Below are 22728 nucleotides of genomic sequence, written 5' to 3'. Positions count from 1 at the left end.
ATCGCGCTGCCTTCCGGTGACGAGCCTGTGAGATCCAGCCCCTTGGATCTCACAGGCCGGAAGCTGTATGAGTAATACACACTATTACTCATACAGCCAATGCATTCCAATGCAGAAGTATTGGAATGCATTGTAAAAGGGATTAGACCCCCAAAAGTTGAAGTCCCAAAGTGGGACAAAAAATAAAGTGTAAAAAAAGTTTAAAAAATAGTTTTCCCCCCAAAAAATTCTGTTTCAAGTAAAAATAAACAAAAACATCATTTTCCCCCAAAAAATTGGTAAAAATAGGGGGGGGAGTATACATATTAGGTATCGCCGCGTCCGTATCGACCGGCTCTATAAACATATCACATGACCTAACCCCTCAGATGAACACCGTAAAAAATTAACTGTGCTAAATAAACCATTTTTTTGTCACCTTACATCACAAAAAGTACAACAGCAAGCTATCAAAAAGGCGTTTGCCCACCAAAATAGTACCAAAATTAGCCCCTACCTGAGACAATCACCCAAAAAATAAAAAAAACTATGGCTCATAATATGGAGACCCTAAAACATTTTTTTTGTTTCAAAAATATTATTGTGTAAAACCTACATAAATAAAAAAAAAAGTATACATATTGGGTATCGCCGCGTCCGTATCGACTGGCTCTATACAAATATCATATGACCTAACCCCTCAGATAAACACCATAAAAAATAAAAAGTGTGCTAAATAAACAATAAAAAGTGTGCTAAATACATCGCAAAAAGTGTAATAGCAAGCGATTAAAAAGTCATATGCACCCCAAAATAGTGCCAATAAAACAGTCATCTCATCCCGCAAAAATCATACCCTACCCAAAGTAATCGCCCAAAAACTTAAAAAATTATGGCTCTCAGACTCTGCTCTCATGGAAACACTAAAACATGATTTTTTTTTTGCTTCAAAAATGAAATCATTGTGTAAAACTTGCATAAATAAAAAAAAAGTATACATATTAGGTATCGCCGCGTCCGTAATAAGTTGCTCTATAAAAATATCACATGACCTAACCCTTCAGGTGAATACTGTAAAAAAATATAAATAAAAACGGTGTAAAAAAAGCAATTTTTTTTGTCACCTTACATCACAATAAAACCGTCATCTCATCCCGCAAAAATCATTCCCGACCCAAGGTAATAGCCCAAAAACTGAAAAAATTATGGCTCTGATTATGGAAACACTAAAACATGTTTTTTTTTTAATTTCAAAAAAGAAATCATTGTGTAAAACTTACATAAATAACCAATATGTATACTTTTTATTTTATCGCCTCATCCGTGACAACCTGGTCTATAAAAATATCACATGATCTAACCTGTCAGATGAATGTTGTAAATAACAAAAAATAAAAACTGTGCCAAAACAGCTATTTCTTGTTACCTTGCCTCACAAAAAGTGTAATATAGAGCAACCAAAAATCATATGTACCCTAAACTAGTACGAACAAAACTGCCACCCTATCCTGTAGCTTCTAAAATGGGGTCACTTTTATGGAGTTTCTACTCTAGGGGTGCATCAGGGGGGCTTCAAATGGAACATGGTGTCAAAAAAAACAGTCCAGCAAAACCTGCCTTCCAAAAACCGTATGGCATTCCTTTCCTTCTGCGCCCTGCCGTGTGCCCGTACAGCGGTTTACGACCACATATGGGGTGTTTCTGTAAACTACAGAACAGGGCCATAAATATTTAGTTTGGTTTGGCTGTTAACCCTTGCTTTGTAACTGGAAAAAAATTATTAAAATGGAAAATCGGCCAAAAAAGTGAAATTTTTTAATTGTATCTCTATTTTCCATTAATTCTTGTGGAACACCTAAAGGGTTAACGACGTTTGTAAAATCAGTTTTGAATACCTTGAGGGGTGTAGTTTCTAGAATGGGGTCATTTTTGGGTGGTTTCTATTATGTAAGCCTCGTAAAGTGACTTCAGACCTGAACCTGTCCCTAAAAATTGGGTTTTTAAAAATTTCTGAAAAATTTCAAGATTTGGTATTTTTTTTATAAATAATAAAGAATTTTTTTGTCTTCACCAGTGTCATGAAGTACAGTATGTGATGAAGAAACTATCTCCGAATGGCCTGGATAAGTCAAAGCGTTTTAAAGTTATCAACACTTAAAGTGTCACTGGTCAGATTTGCAAAAAATGTCCTTAAGGGTACATGCACACGTTCAGGATTCATGTGCGGAGAATCCGCACTGAAATCCGCAGGTGTTCGCAGGCAAATCTGTGCGGTCAATCCGCATTAATTGGTGCGGATTTGCATACGGATTTGCGTGCGGATTCGGTGCGGATTTTCCGCATGCGGATTTCACTTAGTGAATGAAGAAAATCCGGTCAGGAAAAAAAAAATTAATTGACATGTCGCGGATTTTAAAATCCGCACCGCAGGTCAAAATCCGCATCGTGTGCATTGAGAATTTCAAATTCTCATAGAATACAATGGACATGACCTACGGTGCGGATTTTCCGCACGCAAATCCGCGCGGAAAATCCGCACGCAATCCTGATCGTGTGCAGGGGGCCTTAGGGGTTAAAATATGGCGATGTAAAGAAAAAAAATTTCCCAAAGATTTTATTTTTATATATTCAAACACAAGAAAAACTACGTAAATGTGGCATTGTCATAATCACACTGACCTGGAAAATTAAGGGAACGGGTTGGTTTTACCGTTCAGGAAAGTCTATAAAAACAAAACCCATAAAACTCTGGCGAGGATGTATTTTTGTTTTCCAATTCCACCCCATTTGGAATTTCATTCCACATTCCCTCTACATTGTACGCGATATTAAATGGTGCTATTAGAGAGTGCAACTCGTCTGTCACAAAAGACCTCATATGGCTATGTGAATGGAAGAATAAAGTTATGGCTCCGGGAAGCCCTGGTGTAAACAATGCAAACGCAAAGAAAAACACAAAATCCTCTGGGATTGATGTGCTTAACCTCTTCAATACGGAGCCACTTTTCACCTTAAATCCCAGGCCAATTTTTGCAAATCTGACACGTCCCTTTTTGTGGTAATAACTCTGGAATGCTTTTTCTTATCCAAGCTATTCTGAGGTTGTTTTCTCGTGACAAATTGTACTTCATGTTAGTGATAAATTTGAGAAAACCAATCAAAGATAATGGGTCACTCAATGTACAAAAACACATGTGAAGACAAGGTAATCACAAAATTCCATAAATCCATGAAAATTACATAGAGACATGATTGACACAAGTCACATGACATTTAAAACCAAGAGGACCGATGGTGGGCTGTCGGTGTACACTGAAAAAGTGCAAGTGCAATATTAGTGGGCAGCCACTAGTAAAAAAGTTGGTATAACCAAACAGTTACGGCTCAATAATAAATAGTATCAAAATTCGTCTTCAATTGCATAAAAAAAGGACACATTGCCATGTGGGTGATGTAACACACCACATAAAGTGACTAAGGCATAAGAGCAGCAAAATATCATGAGCACATAACAGATACTGACCAACCTAACTTGGACACCGCACACGACCACCACCAGTCCACTCCCCAACGCACGTTTCTCGTTAGCTTTTTCAAGGGGGTAATGGCTGGTGTGGTGGGAATGGCCTTTTAAATGAATCGGAAGGCTACATCATGTTTGCTGATAGGTTGAACCTCAGTGCCTCTATTGGCTGGCTGTCACGCCTCCGCTGCACCACACCTGAACCGAATGAAAGCTGTGGATGCTCGTTACATGGCGCCCGGCACTCCACCATGAACTCCGTACTCGCGAGCCCGCCCGGAGGAGGAGGAGGATCACCACGCGAGATTCTCGCAACCATTGTCATCCAGGAGCGGCGGGCGGGGCCCGGCGCATGCGTGGACAGTCGGGCAGCCACCATATAAGGTGAGGGCAAAGTGGGCAAGCAAAGCCTGTGGATGAAAAATAGTAATACATTTGTATATCACGCCCGAACTTAGGTGCCTATAGGACTAGAATAAAGATACAATATCCTATAGAGAGGGGAGACTGAGTTACACCATAAATTATCTTTTCATGATGTTTTTTTTACTTTAAATGTTGGAGGCAATACATATGAAGAATAAACGCAAGTGTGATATGTGCCTACGATGCAAAAAAAATATAAATGTGAAGCAGTAATGCTACACACAAAAATGTGAAAAAAGGTGAATAAGTGAAAAGTATGAACATGTGAAAAAAAGAGGAAAGTGTGAAATGTGAAGACCTCGATAATAGAAAATGTGTTAAAAATTAGTAATGACACAAAAAATCAGTGTATGAATGAGAATCAGTTTTACCCTTCCTGTTAGTAAAATGTGTGACTCATAGTGATGTGCACTAGATAAATGAGTAAAAAATGTGCTAAAAAGGTGTGCGCAATTGTGCAAATGAAAACCTGTGAAGAAAAAGCACACATACATGTGTTATACAGAATACCAAATAAGCTTCTAAACAGGATCCCTATGAAAAATCCCCTCTATACTAATGTAAATCACCAAATTATCAATGCTGGTTGGTGAACCATACCGGCATTGTGACCCATAATCTCTCCCCCACCACCAGATAATGGGGGCGATAATGCTGTAGGCCTAACCAACCCAGAGGTTCACTGAAAGGTGAGTATGGCCAACCCATCATAAATGGCTAGTTCATCCCTGTGAACTTTTTTACTAGTGGCTGATCACTCATATTGCACTTGCACTTTTTCAGTATACACCGACAGCCCACCATCGGTCCTCTTGGTTTTTAATGTTTTAAATGTCTTGTGACTTGTGTCAATCATGTCTCTATGCAATTTTCAATAAAAATTATAGAATTTTGTGATTACCTTGTCTTCACATGTGTTTTTGTACATTGAGTGACCCATTATCTTTGATTTGGTTTTCTTACATGTTCAGGTGTGGGTCCTGGATTTTGGTTTTGGGCTATATATAGGTTTCTTACCATTGTCAGTGATAAATTTGAGTCAATATGTTTTACATTTTTATTTATTAAAAAAAATCAAAAAATTAGAGGAAATTTGGAAAAATTCACTATTTTCTAATTATAAATTACCCTGCTTTTATGGCAGATAGTGATACTTTACAAAATAGTTATTACTTCACATTTTCATATATGTACTTTGTTTGCATCATTTTGTAAATGTCATTTAATGTTTTTTTAGTACGTTAGAAGGCTTAGGATTTTAGAAGCAGTTTTTCCAATTTTCAAGAAAATTTCCAAAACCATTTTTTTTAACCACTTAAGCCCCCCTAGCTTAAACACCCTTAATGACCAGACCACTTTTTACAATTCTGACCTACACTACTTTCACCGTTTATTGCTCGGTCATGCAACTTACCACCCAAATGAATTTTACCTCCTTTTCTTCTCACTAATAGAGCTTTCATTTGGTGGTATTTCATTGCTGCTGACATTTTTCCTTTTTTTGTTATTAATCGAAATTTAACGATTTTTTTGCAAAAAAATGACATTTTTCACTTTCAGTTGTAAAATTTAGCAAGAAAAAAGACATCAATATATAAATTTTTCTCAATTTATTGTTCTACATGTCTTTGAGAAAAAAAAAATGTTTGGGTAAAAAAAAAAATGGTTTGGGTAAAAGTTATAGCGTTTACAAACTATGGTACAAAAATGTGAATTTCCGCTTTTTGAAGCGGCTCTGACTTTCTGAGCACCTGTCATGTTTCCTGAGGTTCTACAATGCCCAGACAGTAGAAAAACCCCACAAATGACCCCATTTCGGAAAGTAAACACCCTAAGGTATTCGCTGATGGGCATAGTGATTTCATAGAACTTTTTATTTTTTGTCACAAGTTAGCGGAAAATGCAGATTTTTTTTTTCTTTTTTTTTCTTACAAAGTCTCATAATCCACTAACTTGTGACAAAAAATAAAAACTTCCATGAACTCACTATGCCCATCACGAAATACCTGGGAGTGTCTTCTTTCCAAAATGGGGTCACTTGTGGGGTAGTTATACTGCCCTGGCATTTTAGGGGCCCGAATGTGTGGTAAGTAGTTTGAAATCAAAATCTGTAAAAAATGGCCGGTGAAATCCGAAAGGTGCTCTTTGGAATGTGGGCCCCTTTGCCCACCTAGGCTGCAAAAAAGTGTCACACATCTGGTATTGCCGTACTCAGGAGAAGTTGGGCAATGTGTTTTGGGGTGTCATTTTACATATACCCATGCTGGGTGAGATAAATATCTGTCAAATGCCAACTTTGTATAAATAAATGGGAAAAGTTGTCTTTTGCCAAGATATTTCTCTCAGCCAGCATGGGTATATGTAAAAAGACACCCCAAAACACATTGCCCAACTTCTCCTGAGTACGGTGATACCAGATGTGACACTTTTTTGCAGCCTAGGTGGGCAAAGGGGCCCACATTCCAAAGAGCACCTTTCGGATTTCACCGGCCATTTTTTACAGATTTTGATTTCAAACCACTTCTCACGCATTCGGGCCCCTAAAATGCCAGGGCAGTATAACTACCACACAAGTGACCCCATTTTGGAAAGAATACACCCCCAGGTATTTCGTGATGGGCATAGTGAGTTCATGGAAGTTTTTATTTTTTGTCACAAGTTAGTGGAATATGAGACTTTGTAAGAAAAAAAAAAAAAAATCATCATCATTTTCCGCTAACTTGTGACAAAAATTTTTTTTGTAGGAACTCGCCATGCTCCTCACGGAATACCTTGGGGTGTCTTCTTTCCAAAATGGGCTCACTTGTGGGGTAGTTATACTGCCCTGGCATTCTAGGGGCCCTAATGTGTGATAAGTAGGTAAATGACCTGTGAAATCCGAAAGGTGCTCTTTGGAATGTGGGCCCCTTTGCCCACCTAGGCTGCAAAAAAGTGTCACACATGTGGTATCGCCGTATTCAGGAGAAGTTGGGCAACGTGTTTTGGGGTGTCTTTTTACATATACTCATGCTGGGTGAGAGAAATATCTCGGCAAAAGACAACTTTTTCCATTTTTTTTTATACAAAGTTGGCATTTGACCAAGATATTTATCTCACCCAGCATGGGTATATGTAAAATGACACCCCAAAACACATTGCCCAACTTCTCCTGAGTACGGCGATACCAGATGTGTGACACTTTTTTGCAGCCTAGATGCGCAAAGGGGCCCACATTCCTTTTATGAGGGCATTTTTAGACATTTGGATCCCAGACTTCTTCTCACGCTTTAGGGCCCCTAAAATGCCAGGTCAGTAAAAAAATACCCCACATGTGACCCCATTTTGGAATGAAGACACCCCAAGGTATTCAATGAGGGGCATGGCGAGTTCATAGAATTTAGTTAGAAGTTAGCGGAAATAGTGTTTTTTTTTGTTTTGTTTTTTTGTTTTGTTTTTTCTCACAAAGTCTCCCTTTCCGCTAACTTGGGACAAAAATTCCAATCTTTCATGGACTCAATATGCCCCTCACGGAATACTTTGGGGTGTCTTCTTTCCGAAATGGGGTCACATGTGGGGTATTTATACTGCCCTGGCATTCTAGGGGCCCTAAAGGGTGAGAAGAAGTCTGGAATATAAATGTCTAAAAAATTTTTACGCATTTGGATTCCGTGAGGGGTATGGTGAGTTCATGTGAGATTTTATTTTTTGACACAAGTTAGTGGAATATGAGACTTTGTAAGAAAAAAAAAATAATTCCGCTAACTTGGGCCAAAAAAATGTCTGAATGGAGCCTTACAGGGGGGTGATCAATGACAGGGGGGTGATCAGAGAGTCTATATGGGGTGATCACCCCCCTGTCATTGATCACCCCCCTATAAGGCTCCATTCACATGTCCGTATGTGTTTTGCGGATACGATCCATGTATCCGTGGATCCGTAAAAAACATACGGATATCTGAATGCAGCCTTACAGGGGGGTGATCAATGACAGGGGGGTGATCATGGAGTCTATATGGGGTGATCACCCCCCTGTAAGCCTCCATTCAGACGTCTGTATGTGTTTTGCGGATCCGATCCATGTATCAGTGGATCCGTAAAAATCATACGGACGTCTGAATGGAGCCTGACAGGGGGGTGATCAATGACAGGGGGTGATCAGGGAGTCTATATGGGGTGATCAGGGGCTAATAAGTGACAGGGGGGGGTGTAGTGTAGTGTGGTGCTTGGTGCTACATATTACTGAGCTGCCTGTGTCCTCTGGTGGTCGATCCAAACAAAAGGGACCACCAGAGGACCAGGTAGCAGGTATATTAGACGCTTTTATCAAAAGCGTCTAATATACCTGTTAGGGGTTAAAAAAATCGCATCTCCAGCCTGCCAGCGAACGATCGCCGCTGGCAGGCTGGAGATCCACTCGCTTACCTTCCGATCCTGTGAACGCGCGCGCCTGTGTGCGCGCGTTCACAGGAAGTCTCGCGAGATGACGCATATATGCGTGACTCTGCGCAGGGCTGCCGCCTCCGGAACGCGATCCTGCGTTAGGCGGTCCGGAGGCGGTTAAGCACCAATACAGTTATAAAGTGCTTTTGATGGGTTTGCATAATGGAAACCACCCATAAATGATCCCATTTTATAAACTACACCCATCAAATTATTCAAAACTGATGTTACAAACTTTGTTAACCCTTGAGATGTTCCACAGAATTAAAGGAAAATGGAGGTGAAATTTAAAAATGTTATTTTTTTAATAGATTTTTTATTTTTTTTGCAACCCAGCAAGTATTAACAAAAAAATAAACCTCAATATACATTACTCTGATTCTGCCGTTTACAGAAATACCCCATATATGGTGGTAAACTACTGTCGGGGCACATGGCAGTGGTCAAAAGTAAAGGAGCGCCATATGGATTTGGAGGCAGGTTTTTATAGAATGGTTTTTAGGCACCATTTTGTATTTGAAGAGACCCTGACGTACCCCTACAGTGGAAACCCTCAAAAAGTGACCCCATTTTGGAAACTACACCCCTCAAAGAATATATTAAGGGATTTTCATAAGGCGTAACAGGAGAAAAAGCACCCCATAATTTGTTACCCATTTTCTCCTGAATACGGCAACGCCGCATATGTGGTGGTAATGGCTGTGGGGGCACATGGCTTTTGCAGAGCAGATTTTGATGAATTGGTTTACGGGTGCCATTGGCTTTTATTTTTTCAGTGCTTGTCTTATGTGGGGGTTCATTTTTTTGCGGGATGAGGTGACATTTTGAATGGTACCACTTTGGGGTACATATGACTTTTTGATCACTCGATATTATGTATTTTGTAAGGTGATGTGACAAAAATTAAATTTATTTTTAAGTTTTATACTTAGTATTAGACTTTTTGTGAGGCAAGGTGACCAAAAAATGGCTGTTTTCCAGCCCCCAAAAGCCCCCAGTGACTGAAACCCCCCGCCCCCCACCCACCCCAACACACACACACTTTTAACATGGACTGTAGTGGTTAACCATTGCAGTCTATGGGATAAGCAATATAGTGTTTAAAAAAATATACATTATATAAAAAAGAATAAAAAATTCTCTTCACCTTCTTTTCTCATTTTATAAATACAAAACAAATGTCATTGGTATTGCTGTATCCAAAAATGCCCACACTTAAAAAATATAAAATGATTCACCCCCTATGGTCAACAGCTTAACAGTAAAATGGCAAAAAAAATAAATAAATTATTTTTGCTTCACCTCCCTAAAAAGCTGAACAGAAAGAGATCAAAAAATTATACATAATCCAAAATTTCAGTAAAAAGTACAGGTCACCCTGCAAAAACAGCCCTTTCACAGCTGATGGGAGTAGGATATGGCAAAGTTGAATTTTTTTCTGTATAAAAAAAAACGACAAACTATATAAACTTGATATTTCTGTAATTGTACTGACCTACAGAATAAAGTTAACATGTCATTGTTACTGCACAGTGAACGTCATAAAATGAAACCCATTAAACAATGACTGAATTTCACTCTTCCCATGTCATCCTATTTATAATGTTTGTTACCTATTGATGTAGAAGTGGTCTTCTGTTTTACAGATTTCATACATTGTGTTAGTGACACAGCTGAGGGCATATACACATGCAGATATGGTAATATAAAACATGAAATATTTTAATCTTTTATCCAGCACCTTCTACCGATGAAAACTCTGCAGACTATATGAATAACTTTTTAGAAGCCATGATGCTCCTGGAGAAATCAGATTCTGAAAAGAAGGTGAGCTTGACCATTACTTATTTTCTGGCCATAAAACCGCTTAGAAGTGAAAAGTTATCTTTTTGTTGGGAATTAACCAAGAAACTTTTATTTCAAATATTAATTTATCGACCAAACCAAGGCAATGTTTTTTAGCTCATTGAGGAGCACAAATCCTTGGGAATCTGACTTGTCGCTAATGGACAGGAAATTTTTATTTTTTGTACTCGCTGTAAAATCCTTTTCTCGTAGTAGGCATTGGGGGACACAGCCCCATGGGTATATGTCCAACTACCACTAGGAGGCGACACTAGACATAAAGTGTTGGCTCCTCCCCGTTGGGCTATACCCTCTCCACAGGCACTAGGCTGATCAGTTTGTACCAAAAGCAGTAGGAGAGAGAAGAAAGGCAAGGTACCAACAACTCCCGTACCGGGAAAGATCAAGAGACCAGCCCGGAGAAGCGGAAGTACAGTGAGTACAAAAAATCCAATTTTCTCGTGCATGGCATTGGCGAGCGTGGGAAATGAACAGCCATGCCACCGGTTGGGCATACAGGTGCAGGAGAGCCATGTGACCCAACAGGAGAAAAGCACGGAATAGGCAAGAAGCCTCATAACAAGGGAGAAACCCCAAGGAAGCAACAGTGAAGACTGGCAGCACCCCAGGACAAATGCCTGGGAGAAAGTCCCAAATGCAAGAAGAAGGCAAAGGGGAACACCCAGCTCAGCCAAAGGCTGGAGAGAAAGTAGGACAGCACCGCGTATTGGAGCTACCTAACATTCTAATTGTCTCAGGCCAAAGCACAAACACCCTGTGGCCAACCCTTGACAGGCCAGGGGAGCAAGGAAACATGGAATCACTGAAGGCCAAACGAGTGAGGGAAGCCATAGTAAGGGTCACATGTGAAGGGAGCAGGTCTCCCCTCACCGCAAAGCAGGTGATGAAGTTAAGCGCCCTATTGAAAGGAGAAAACCCCCAAAGGCGCTAAGGGAAACCGCCAACCCTTGGAAAGGGAGGGGGTTGTAAGTAAAGGCCAGGAAAAAAGAAAAGATAAGACCTGCATCCCAAAACCAGGAGACAAGGAATGAGCCTCTGAAAACAAAATATCACTGAGAAGCGCAAGACCGGAGGAACTCTGGTCAAATGAAGTATCAGGGAAAAAAGGGAACCGGATGCAGGCCCAGGAAATCTCTGCAGGGACACACTGGACTGAGAGACATGGGATGAGAAGGAGAGTACGCCCAACAGTCTAAGGAGGAAGGTTCTACAAACAGGAGGAAGTCCCTCCCGAAGGAGACCATAAGGTGGAAATGCAAACCATAGCACTAAACCACTCAATACCAGGTACTTGACGTGGGAGGATGGGAAGATAGACACGAATCCCAAGAGGTCCACAAGGCTATTGGAACCCACAAGGGGAACAATCAAATTACAGCAATTGAGAGTGGCCTGTATATCTCGCCCGGTAGGTTATAATGGAAAAACATGGTTCTAAGGGAAAATAATAGCATTCTGAATACAGAATGCATAGTAAAACATCGCTGGAGGGGTTAAAAAAAAATAATAATAATTTAACTCACCTTAGTCCACTTGATCGCGTAGCCCGGCATCTCCTTCTGTCTTCATCTGATCTCTGTGCAGCAACAGGACCTTTGGTGATGTCATTCCGGTCATCACAAGATCCATCACATGATCTTTTACCATGGTGATGGATCATGTGATGGCCGGAATGACGTCATCAAAGGTCCTGTTCCTGTATTTAATGCTCACCACAGGTCCTATTCAACAAAGGAGACAGATACGCGAGCAAGTGGACTAAGGGGAGTTAAATTTTTTATTTTTTAACCCCTCCAGCGCTGTTTTACTATGCATTCTGTATTCAGAATGCTATTATTTTCCCTTATAACCATGTTATAAGGGAAAATAATACAATCTACAGAACACCGATCCCAAGCCCGAACTTCTGTGAAGAAGTTCGGGTTTGGGTACCAAACACGCGCGATTTTTCTTACGCGAGTGCAAAACGCATTACAATGTTTTGCACTCGTGCGGAAAATCGCGGGTGTTCCCGCAACGCAACCGCACATTTTCCCGCAACACCCGTGTGAAAGAGGCCTAAGGCTCTCTGCTCTCCCCCTCCCTTCTCTGTGTTGGATAAAGCAGCAGGAAGCTGTGTATACAAAATGCTTATGGGAGGGTTGATAGAAATCCAAGGAGGGCAATTCACCCAGGTTGTATATGGGGAAGAAAGGACCCACAAGGCAGTGTGCAGGATGGTGCAAGCAGCAGAATCCTGGACACATAGATCGAGCATGTATTAGGCTCCATTCACATTTCCGCAACGTGTTTTGCGGATCCACGGAGCCGTGGATCCGCAAAACACGGAAAGCGGCAATGTGCGTTCCGCATTTTGCGGACCGGACATTGCCGGCACTAACAGAATATGCCTGTTCTCGTCCAAAATTGCGGCCAAGAATAGGACATGTTCTATTTTTTTGCGGAACAGAAGTGCGGATCCGCAATTCTGTGTCCGGGCAGCACAAATGCGGAACGAAATTGCGGACGCGTGAATGGAGACTTATTGGGAAGGATACGCCCTCATTCAGCTTACTGACCTAAGAGTAGTGACATGTAGTACTTGAAAAAACAATTTATTACACCACCCTTTCCTTTGGAGAAGGAAAAAGCACTTTTTAAAAATATTATTTATATAATTTATATATTTGTATTATACAGAGCTGTTGGTAGCCTTTCAGTAGACCTAAGTCCTGTCCCTCTTCTCAGTAAGCCCCAAGTCACTTGACAGGGCCCTGTGTCTGTATCCTGATCTCATATGAGACGCTGTTAATAATACATCTCATTATTAGTTGTCATTTGTTTCTGGAATTTATTTGAAACATCTCAAAATAATCAGAATCTGGTCTATATGTTTGTAGAGTAAGTTTGTTTCTTTTATCAGAATTTCTGTAGAGATTTCCTAAGATTCACACCTGCATTACTTTTTTGTTCTTTACAGTAAGGTTATGACTAGGGATGAGCGAATCGACTTCAGATGAAACATCCGAAGTTGATTTGCATAAAACTTTGTTCTAATACTGTACGGAGCAGGAGCTCCGTACAGTATTATAATGTATTTGCTCCTGTGAGAAATATGGATCATTATTTAATGGCAGTCATGATATTCATCTGATTTACCTTTGTCAGTGTACCTGCAAAATAAGTTCTCACTCCAACCATCTGCTTGTCAGATAAGCCGAGGTAGTGAACTCCACAGGGGTTCTGGCTTCAAGGCGGCCACATGTGTACGAATCCACACCTCAACCAGCCAGTACGGAGGCCAGTTAATCCTACAGGAAAACCTCTCTGTAGGGGGTCTCAGCCCTTGCCCAGATCTATCATTTTCCCCCAGACATCATGGAATCGGCGGTTCATAAGGAATTATGAATCGCCCATCCATCCCAGACATAAGTAAAATATATTTATGCGATCCTGGGGCAAAGATGAACATACCCATTAGGTTGGAGGTCAGGTGCCAGGGAAGGGTGATATACATACAGGGAGTGCAGAATTATTAGGCAAGTTGTATTTTTGAGGATTAATTTTATTATTGAACAACAACCATGTTCTCAATGAACCCAAAAAACTCATTAATATCAAAGCTGAATATTTTTGGAAGTAGTTTTTAGTTTGTTTTTAGTTTTAGCTATTTTAGGGGGATATCTGTGTGTGCAGGTGACTATTACTGTGCATAATTATTAGGCAACTTAACAAAAAACAAATATATACCCATTTCAATTATTTATTTTTACCAGTGAAACCAATATAACATCTCAACATTCACAAATATACATTTCTGACATTCAAAAACAAATCAGTGACCAATATAGCCACCTTTCTTTGCAAGGACACTCAAAAGCCTGCCATCCATGGATTCTGTCAGTGTTTTGATCTGTTCACCATCAACATTGCGTGCAGCAGCAACCACAGCCTCCCAGACACTGTTCAGAGAGGTGTACTGTTTTCCCTCCTTGTAAATCTCACATTTGATGATGGACCACAGGTTCTCAATGGGGTTCAGATCAGGTGAACAAGGAGGCCATGTCATTAGATTTTCTTCTTTTATACCCTTTCTTGCCAGCCACACTGTGGAGTACTTGGACGCGTGTGATGGAGCATTGTCCTGCATGAAAATCATGTTTTTCTTGAAGGATGCAGACTTCTTCCTGTACCACTGCTTGAAGAAGGTGTCTTCCAGAAACTGGCAGTAGGACTGGGAGTTGAGCTTGACTCCATCCTCAACCCGAAAAGGCCCCACAAGCTCATCTTTGATGATACCAGCCCAAACCAGTACTCCACCTCCACCTTGCTGGCGTCTGAGTCGGACTGGAGCTCTCTGCCCTTTACCAATCCAGCCACGGGCCCATCCATCTGGCCCATCAAGACTCACTCTCATTTCATCATTCCATAAAACCTTAGAAAAATCAGTCTTGAGATATTTCTTGGCCCAGTCTTGACGTTTCAGCTTGTGTGTCTTGTTCAGTGGTGGTCGTCTTTCAGCCTTTCTTACCTTGGCCATGTCTCTGAGTATTGCACACCTTGTGCTTTTGGGCACTCCAGTGATGTTGCAGCTCTGAAATATGGCCAAACTGGTGGCAAGTGGCATCTTGGCAGCTGCACGCTTGACTTTTCTCAGTTCATGGGCAGTTATTTTGTGCCTTGGTTTTTCCACACGCTTCTTGCGACCCTGTTGACTATTTTGAATGAAACGCTTGATTGTTCGATGATCACGCTTCAGAAGCTTTGCAATTTTAAGAGTGCTGCATCCCTCTGCAAGATATCTCACTATTTTTGACTTTTCTGAGCCTGTCAAGACCTTCTTTTGACCCATTTTGCCAAAGGAAAGGAAGTTGCCTAATAATTATGCACACCTAATATAGGGTGTTGATGTCATTAGACCACACCCCTTCTCATTACAGAGATGCACATCACCTAATATGCTTAATTGGTAGTAGGCTTTCGAGCCTATACAGCTTGGAGTAAGACAACATGCATAAAGAGGATGATGTGGTCAAAATACTCATTTGCCTAATAATTCTGCACGCAGTGTATCTCCCCACAGACACCCAATAACGGTACCATGTTTGGACTCTACTTGTAGCGAGAACCCAGACGGGTCTGTTGGTCCCAGAACAATCTCCCTGTGACCTTCTGGTCTGGAGCTATGAACCCTAAAGGGTTTTGTGAGTCATTGAGCTGCCAGGATCAGCAGGGAGGGGGGGACCCTTCCAAGAGGCGGGAAGAGGAGGGGCCGGCTACAGTTTAAAAGGCTTGTGCCAGCAAGCGGGCGTGTCTTTCTCTGAAAGGGGTCACATCGTGCCATGTGTTTGGAGAGACCTGGAAACTGCTGACATCACTGCCCCCACGTGACCGCAGCCAAGGACTATTCCACCATCATAACCCAAAGGAACATTCATCTACCCAGTAACTGACTTGTACTCTGTGTAATCCTGTTTGTACCATACTACCTGTATTTGTAACCTCAGACCACTGTATATATTCTGTGTGTATAGTGTGTTATCTAGTGTGCCCTTAAGGCGATTAAATATATAATTTAATCTTGTGCTATCTTGTATCTCGATCACGAATCCCCACATCCATGTTTCGGCCTAGTTATAAGCTACGGCGGGTTGGTTTCTCAGTCTATATAATCCCGTTAGCGGAACGGGCTTATATCAAATGAGAAGCTGGTGGTAGATTTCCCGGGCTGAGCAGGCGCTGTTTTCACTGCGGCAGTGACCAGGCTCCCTCAGCTTGTTGCCTCTCTGTGCCCGTGTGGACAGGAGGAGTCTGTGTAAACTGTACCAAGCCGACCTTACCTGCTCCTCCGAGAGGGCGTAACGTCACGCCTTGGTAACCCGTGACCATACCGTGTCTCGTGAGCTCGACGTCTGACGTCAGTCAGGGTACGGTATTCGTCAGGAGCTCCGTACAGTATTAGAATGTATTGGCTCCGATGAGCCGAAGTTATTGCTTCGTGAAGTCTCGCGAGTGGTACCTTTTTGAACCGAACCTGAGTTTGGGAAATGTTTTTTTACAGTACAAATTAATTTATGAAGTTATTGCACGAAGTCTCGCAAGACTTCGCAAAGCAATCATTTCAGCTTATCGGAGCCAATACATTCTAATACTGTACGGAGCTCCTGCTCCGTACAGTATTAGAACAAAACTTTTATGCAAATCGACTTCAGATGTTTCATCCGAAGACTATTCACTCATCCCTAGTTATGACCGCACAGCAGGGTTGTGACAAGGCCGTGCTGTTTGAATACTGCTTGGCCAAAAGGGCCTCAGCAGGCTTTAATTAAACTTATGAAGACCTCGCCTCAGTGTGTCTGTATTAATGGCTGCGCAGTATTGAATGTGCCATGCGGCCATTAATACAGACTCGCTGAACTGTGAGGTCTTCATTAGTTTAACCCCTTAGTGACCAACCATATGCCTTTTTATGACGGTCACTAAGGGGCGCCCGCTGCATGTAAATGGGGACAGAGGGAGCGGACTACCTCTGTCTCCCATCAGCACCCTGCAAATGTGACCGCGGGGTGTCGATGTGTGTGTATAGGCTAGCTGCGACCAATAAACTTCTAATAAAAAGCTTTTCTTTTTTTTTTCATTGAAAATGCGCTTTTCATTGAAAAAAAATTGAAAAAATAAAATCTCGCCCACATGTTTGGTACTGCCGTGTCTATAACGACCCACACTTCACAAATATCATGTAAATTATCCCCAATGGTGTATGCCATAAGAAAAAATAAAAATGTCAGAAGTGATCAAGAAGTGTTATTTAAAATACCCCAAATACCTCGCACAACTCCATAGAAGGAAAAATAATAAAGTTATGGGTCTTGGTAAGCTGCAATGCAAAAAGATTTTTCTTATTGCACAAAAATAGTAAAACGTTAAAATAAAACTGTATTTGGTATCTCTGTAATCGTACTGACCCAGAAAAAATTTCTTTATGCCTAAAAATTAACGCTGCAAAACTTATAAGCAGTATTGCTGTTTTTCCCGTCTCCCTCCCAGAAACGGTTAATAAAAGTTATGCCACCCAGTGAGCGATCAATATGCATTGTGGTGACATGGCTGCATATATGGGGGCGCAGTATATGCCGCCATGTCACCACAATGTATGTTGATCACTTACTGGGTGGCAGGCTTTCAAGTGATGAATACCAAGATCAATCTGATTACCTGGCAGGTTATTGTACCATGTCCCCAAATGAATACAGTATTTAAAAAAAAAAAAAAAGCCACAGTTTTTCTCAATGTTTAACTTTTACATCTAGTCTTACCCTCCGGCACCTAGCGTTTACAAAGACAGCAGGGTGTCTGATCATATCCATCAGCTAGGGTGTTGTGCATGGGGGATTATAATATGACAATGTCTAACGCCATGGACAGGTTTTACCCAAGAGGGATCCCAGATGGTATTGATACTTCTGCATCCTCTCTGGCTAAATTAATGGAAGAGATTGGGTGGACCGATATGTGGCGGCTTAAATATCCTGAAGGCAAGACTTATTCCTGCCAGTCACAATAGTCTATCCAGAATAGATTACGCTATGGGGAATCCTGCTCTGTTCTACTGACTACCAGATTGAATACGGAGTGAGAGGAGTCTCTGACCATTCACAGTTACTCCTGACCTTTTTACCCGAGCATAGGAAGGCTGGTCACTCAATGAAGATACATCCCTTCTGGCTTACCCTTTTTTCTCCCAATGATCACATTATTCTTAGAGGTTCATGACGACAATGTCGATCCTTTGCTGAGGTGGGACACGCTGAAGGCTTAATTAAGGGGATGCTTAAAATCTTCCATCTCCTTTGTTAAACGAGCTTTGGCCAGGTTAGAAAAGGAAGTGGCATCATAATGCTCTAATTTAGAGAGATTATACATTGATGACCGTACTGACCAGAACAAACAGAATTGGCTTTTAAAGGGTAGCCAATATCTGAACCTTTCTGAAGGAGAAGGCCCAGCGCAGGCTATTTTTTACTAGGCAATTTTACTTTGAAATGGGGAACCAATCTAGTAAAGTATTAGCTCATATAACTCAGCAAAATCAAGCTTCTCCACCGATACTTTGAATAAGGGATGTAGATGGTGGTCTATTAACAGAACTTGAGGCCATTACCTGCAGATTTAGGGATTACTACTAATCGCTCTATACTGGTAGGGTAGAGTACACATTGGATGATGTTAGGAGTTACTTGTCAGAAAGAGAGATTCCCAAACTTTCGCAAGAATCTAAAAATTTACTGGAGGCCCAGATAACGGCTCAGGAGATCTCAGATGCCATCTCTACACCTGCGAAAGGGAAATCTCCTGGCCCGGATGGGCTGCCAGTGGAAATATATTCCAAATATGCGGCTTCTCTGACTCCACTTCTATTACACATGTATACTGAGTCATTTTCTCAGGGTAGTTTGCCACCATCTCTGTATGAAGCAACTATTGTGATTTTATTGAAGTCAGGAAAGGATCCTACGGAGTACAGCTCTTACAGGCCAATATCTCTGCTGAATCTGGATTATAAAATACTGACCAAAATACTAGCATCCATCCAAAGATGTTAGCCCGTTGATACACCCAGATAGGCCTGTCTAAAAAACAAAAATGGGCATTGGCCTCATTAGATGCGGCCAAGGCCTTTGACTTGATAGTGGCCGTTCTTATTGGCTACTCTGGAACATTTTGGATTTGGTCCTAATTTTATTAAATGAATTTCCATTTTATGTAAAGACTCAAAATCTAATATGGTGAATGGTATGTGTTCAAGCAGTTTTAGCCTTGGGAGAGGCACCCGGCAAGGCTGCCTGCTTTCCCCCTTGCTCTTTGCCCTGGCCATAGAGCCCCTGGCTATACGTATTAGAGGTGATAACATTTTCATGGGTGTGAGTCTGGGACAGGGTGAAGACAGAACAAGTCTGTATGCAGACGACATGGTGCTCTTTATGTCAGAAGTTGAAACTACTCTTCCTAGGGCTGTATCGCTAATTGAAGGATTCAGTCTCTTCTAGGGTTGTTGCGGGTATCGAAATTTCGATACCCAATCGATACTTTTGTCCCGGTATCGATACGATACCGGGATTTCCGTTTTTTCGATACTGGGCTGCGCTTCTGCGCAGTCTAGTATCTCTGAACATGAGCGCGCTGCTATCGGCGCGCTCATGTTCTCTCTCAGCAGCACGGGGAGAAGGAAGCTGTCCTCCCTCCCCCTGTGCTGCTGCCGCTGCCACCAATGAGAAGAGAGGGGCGGCAATGAGAAGAGAGGGGGTGGAGGAGGGGCGGCAATGAGAAGAGAGGGGCGGAGGAGGGGCGGGCGCACTGCGCCCCCAATGATAGGATTACTATCGGAGCGATGGGAGGAGACATCAGCTTCACTAGTGGGCGTTCCTTTTCCCTGCGCTGCGATTGGACAGCGCTACAGCCAGGGAGAAGGAACGCCCACTAGTGAAGCTGATGTCTCCTCCCATCGCTCCGATAGTAATCAGCAGCATGTGGAGCAGGAGAGGAGACAGTAATGGGGCACTGCGGGCGAACGGAGCGGCGCCCAGGACTAAATGGTGAGTGCTGAGACATCGCTGGGCGCCGCTCTGTGTGGCCTAATAGTGAAAGTCTGGACTCATATACAGTAGTCAGTCTTTAACACATACAGGAGGCGGGTGCCGGCAGCAGAATCGCATTTCCGGCACCCTGCCCCTGACAGGGAGCTGCGATCAGCGGCAGTTAACTGCCGCTGATCTGCTAGTACCCGCCTCCTGTATAAAGGGGTAAAATCATTGGTGGTGCAGTGTGCCCCCCCCCCCCCCTCAATCCCCCCATCCCATTAAAATCATTGGTGGCACAGTGCGCCGGCCCCTCTCAACCCTCCAGTATTAAAATCATTGGTGGCAGTGGCCACAGGGACCTCTCCACTCCCCCTCATTGGTGGTGCAGTGGCAGCTTCTGATCGGAGCCCCAGCTGTGTAAGCCTGGGGCTCCGATCGGTTACCATGGCAGCCAGGAAGCCCTGGTTGCCATGGTAACATCCCTGATGCTGTGTGCACAAAGCACAGAGCAGCAGGGACAGTGTGGAGTCCTATTCACCCTGATAGAGATCTATCAGGGTGAATAGGAAAAGGGATGAAAGATCCCAGGTTCTAGCCCCTAAGGGGGGAAATAGTTATTAAATAAAAAGTGAAAAAAAAAAAAACACTAAAATATGAAGTATAAATCACCCCCCTTTTCCCAATTTCACATATAAAATATATAAATAAACATATTACATCGCCACGTCAGAAAAGTCCAAACTATTAAAATATAAAAAAAAAATCTAGGTGGTGAATGCCGGAACAGAAAAAATAAAATAAAAACTGCGCGATTCGCCATTTTTAAAAATGAGGAATGCACGTGGCTTTTTTTGTTTATTTTTTTCGCGTGGTATCGAATGGTATCGAGTATCGCAATACTTTTTCATGGTATCGAAACCGAATCAAAAATTTGGTATCGCAACAACTCTAGTCTCTTCTCTGGTCTCCAAATCAACTGGTCTAAGTCAATACTTTTTCCATTATACACTATAGACTCAGCACCCCTCAATGGAGAATTACCTATAGTATCCAGCTTCAAATATTTGGGCATCACCATCACCAAGGATGCAGACACTTTTCATGTCTCCATTGTTAGACCTCTCTTGGATTACTGCAGAGATAAATTCAAGATCTGGGGGGCCTACCATTGTCGGTGGCAGGTCGCATTAATCTGGTCAAATTGATTGTTCTGCCCAAATTCTTGTATGTTCTGGAACATGCACCTTTTATTATCCCAAAGAGGATTTTCCAACAGTACAAATCTATGCTGGCACCTTTTATCTGGGGACCTAATAGACACAAGCTTTCGGTAGATATTTTGTGCCGCCAGAGGGGGAATGGGGGTATGTCCTTGCCAGATCTGTATACTTACTGTTTGGCAGGGCAACTGCGCTACTTGAAGGCATGGTTGGCCATTAATATCCAGATGCCCAGATCTGAATATCTCTTGGCCGAATTTTTGAATATTAAGACACTATGGCCTGTTTTAGAACAGCCACATCTGTTCCCTGGACAGCTATTACCATTACATAGATTGGGTATTCAGGTTTGGAAAGCCTGCAAAAATCTGTACAATTATGAGGATCACATTCCAGATACCCCTTTATGGGATAACCCCATGTTTCCCTCTCTGTTATCCTTACCGGGAATTCAATTTTGGAAACAACATAATGTCCGCTTATTAGGAAATGTCTATGATGACAATGTTTTTTGTGCATACGACACACTGAGCACTAGATATGAACTACCCAGGAGTTCATTTCATAAATACCTACAAATCAGTCATGCTTTGCAAACACATTTTGGTACAAACCGAGTTAATTACTAACTTTCCTATGATTGGGGTGATTCGATCTCAGGGCCCCAAAGGATTTATCAGGGCTTTATACTCACCTATTGAATGCTAAACTTAGGGATAATCCTTAAGGGATTTAACTTAAGTGGAAGTCACTGATACCAGACCTCACTGATGAGGATATTGAGGAAATCCTTGAGTCACCCTTACTGGTATCTCCGGCTATAAATAATAGGTTTATCCAACTGTGTATAATACACCAGGGATACCTGTCCCCTCTGCGTCTGGCTAAGATTGGCGCCTTATCACATTCTTGCTGTCACAGGTGCTCTATGGAAGGTGCTGACTTTTGGCATTTAATATGGATGTGTTCACACATCCAGAGGTTTTGGACAAAAGTCACTGATTTCTTAACTATCCTTATGGGACATACAGTACCCATGACTCATAAATTATGTATCTTTGGCATCCTAGATGAAGAAATTTGGGATCATTATGGTAGAATATTTTTGAGAGAGGCCTTATTTTTGTCCCGAAAAGCGGTGGCAATTAGGTGGATGGGGGAGAGAGGTCCCACAATAAATCAGTGGAAAAATTTGGTAAATACTGTCATACCATATGAAAATATAGTATACAAAAATAGAGGTTGTGCTCCCAAATTCACTAAGATATGGGAGAGATGGTGTTCCTCATCACAATCAATGTACTCTCACCAGGAGTTGTCTAGCTCTTTGGCTATCATGTCTCGGCGACTGAGCTCATGTGATAAATGTGATAAAAGCAATACAAACAATATATATGAACATGATATGACATAGTACAGCTTGTTTTTGGTTGTGCATATTGTTGTGTGTACTTTGTATACCTTGCACATTTTATTTGTTCAATAAAACGAATTAAAAAAATAAATAAATACCTGTGCTGTATGGGCAATACCAGGAACCAGTGGGCGAATTACAGGAGTGCAAGGTCTGACTCACAGCAATCTAAGTTGCCAGTCTTGGGTGGGGCTCAGAGCTCTCTCCCTCCTCCCATTGTATGCATGGTCACATGCTGGAGGTTACTGGGAGATTGCTGTGAGTCGGACCTTGCGCTCCTGTAATTCGCCCACTGGCTCCTGGTATTGCCCATATGGCACAGGT

General features: G+C 41.9%; 1 protein-coding gene across 2 annotated transcripts in view; it reads left to right on the top strand.

Annotated features, from left to right (window-relative positions):
- The window catches only part of KIF15 (kinesin family member 15), a 143667-nt gene that overhangs the window by 52924 nt on the left and 68015 nt on the right, over positions 1 to 22728 (top strand). For both annotated transcript variants that reach the window (XM_040431884.1, XM_040431883.1), the window contains exon 12: positions 10086 to 10174. In XM_040431884.1, coding sequence (XP_040287818.1) covers positions 10086 to 10174 — 89 coding nt within the window. The remainder of the gene's footprint in view (positions 1 to 10085; positions 10175 to 22728) is intronic.

Source organism: Bufo bufo, chromosome 5, assembly GCF_905171765.1.
Source record: "Bufo bufo chromosome 5, aBufBuf1.1, whole genome shotgun sequence".
Lineage (NCBI taxonomy): Eukaryota > Metazoa > Chordata > Amphibia > Anura > Bufonidae > Bufo > Bufo bufo.
The sequence above is the reverse complement of the archived record's forward strand: the minus strand, read 5'-3'. Positions and strand labels throughout refer to the sequence as shown.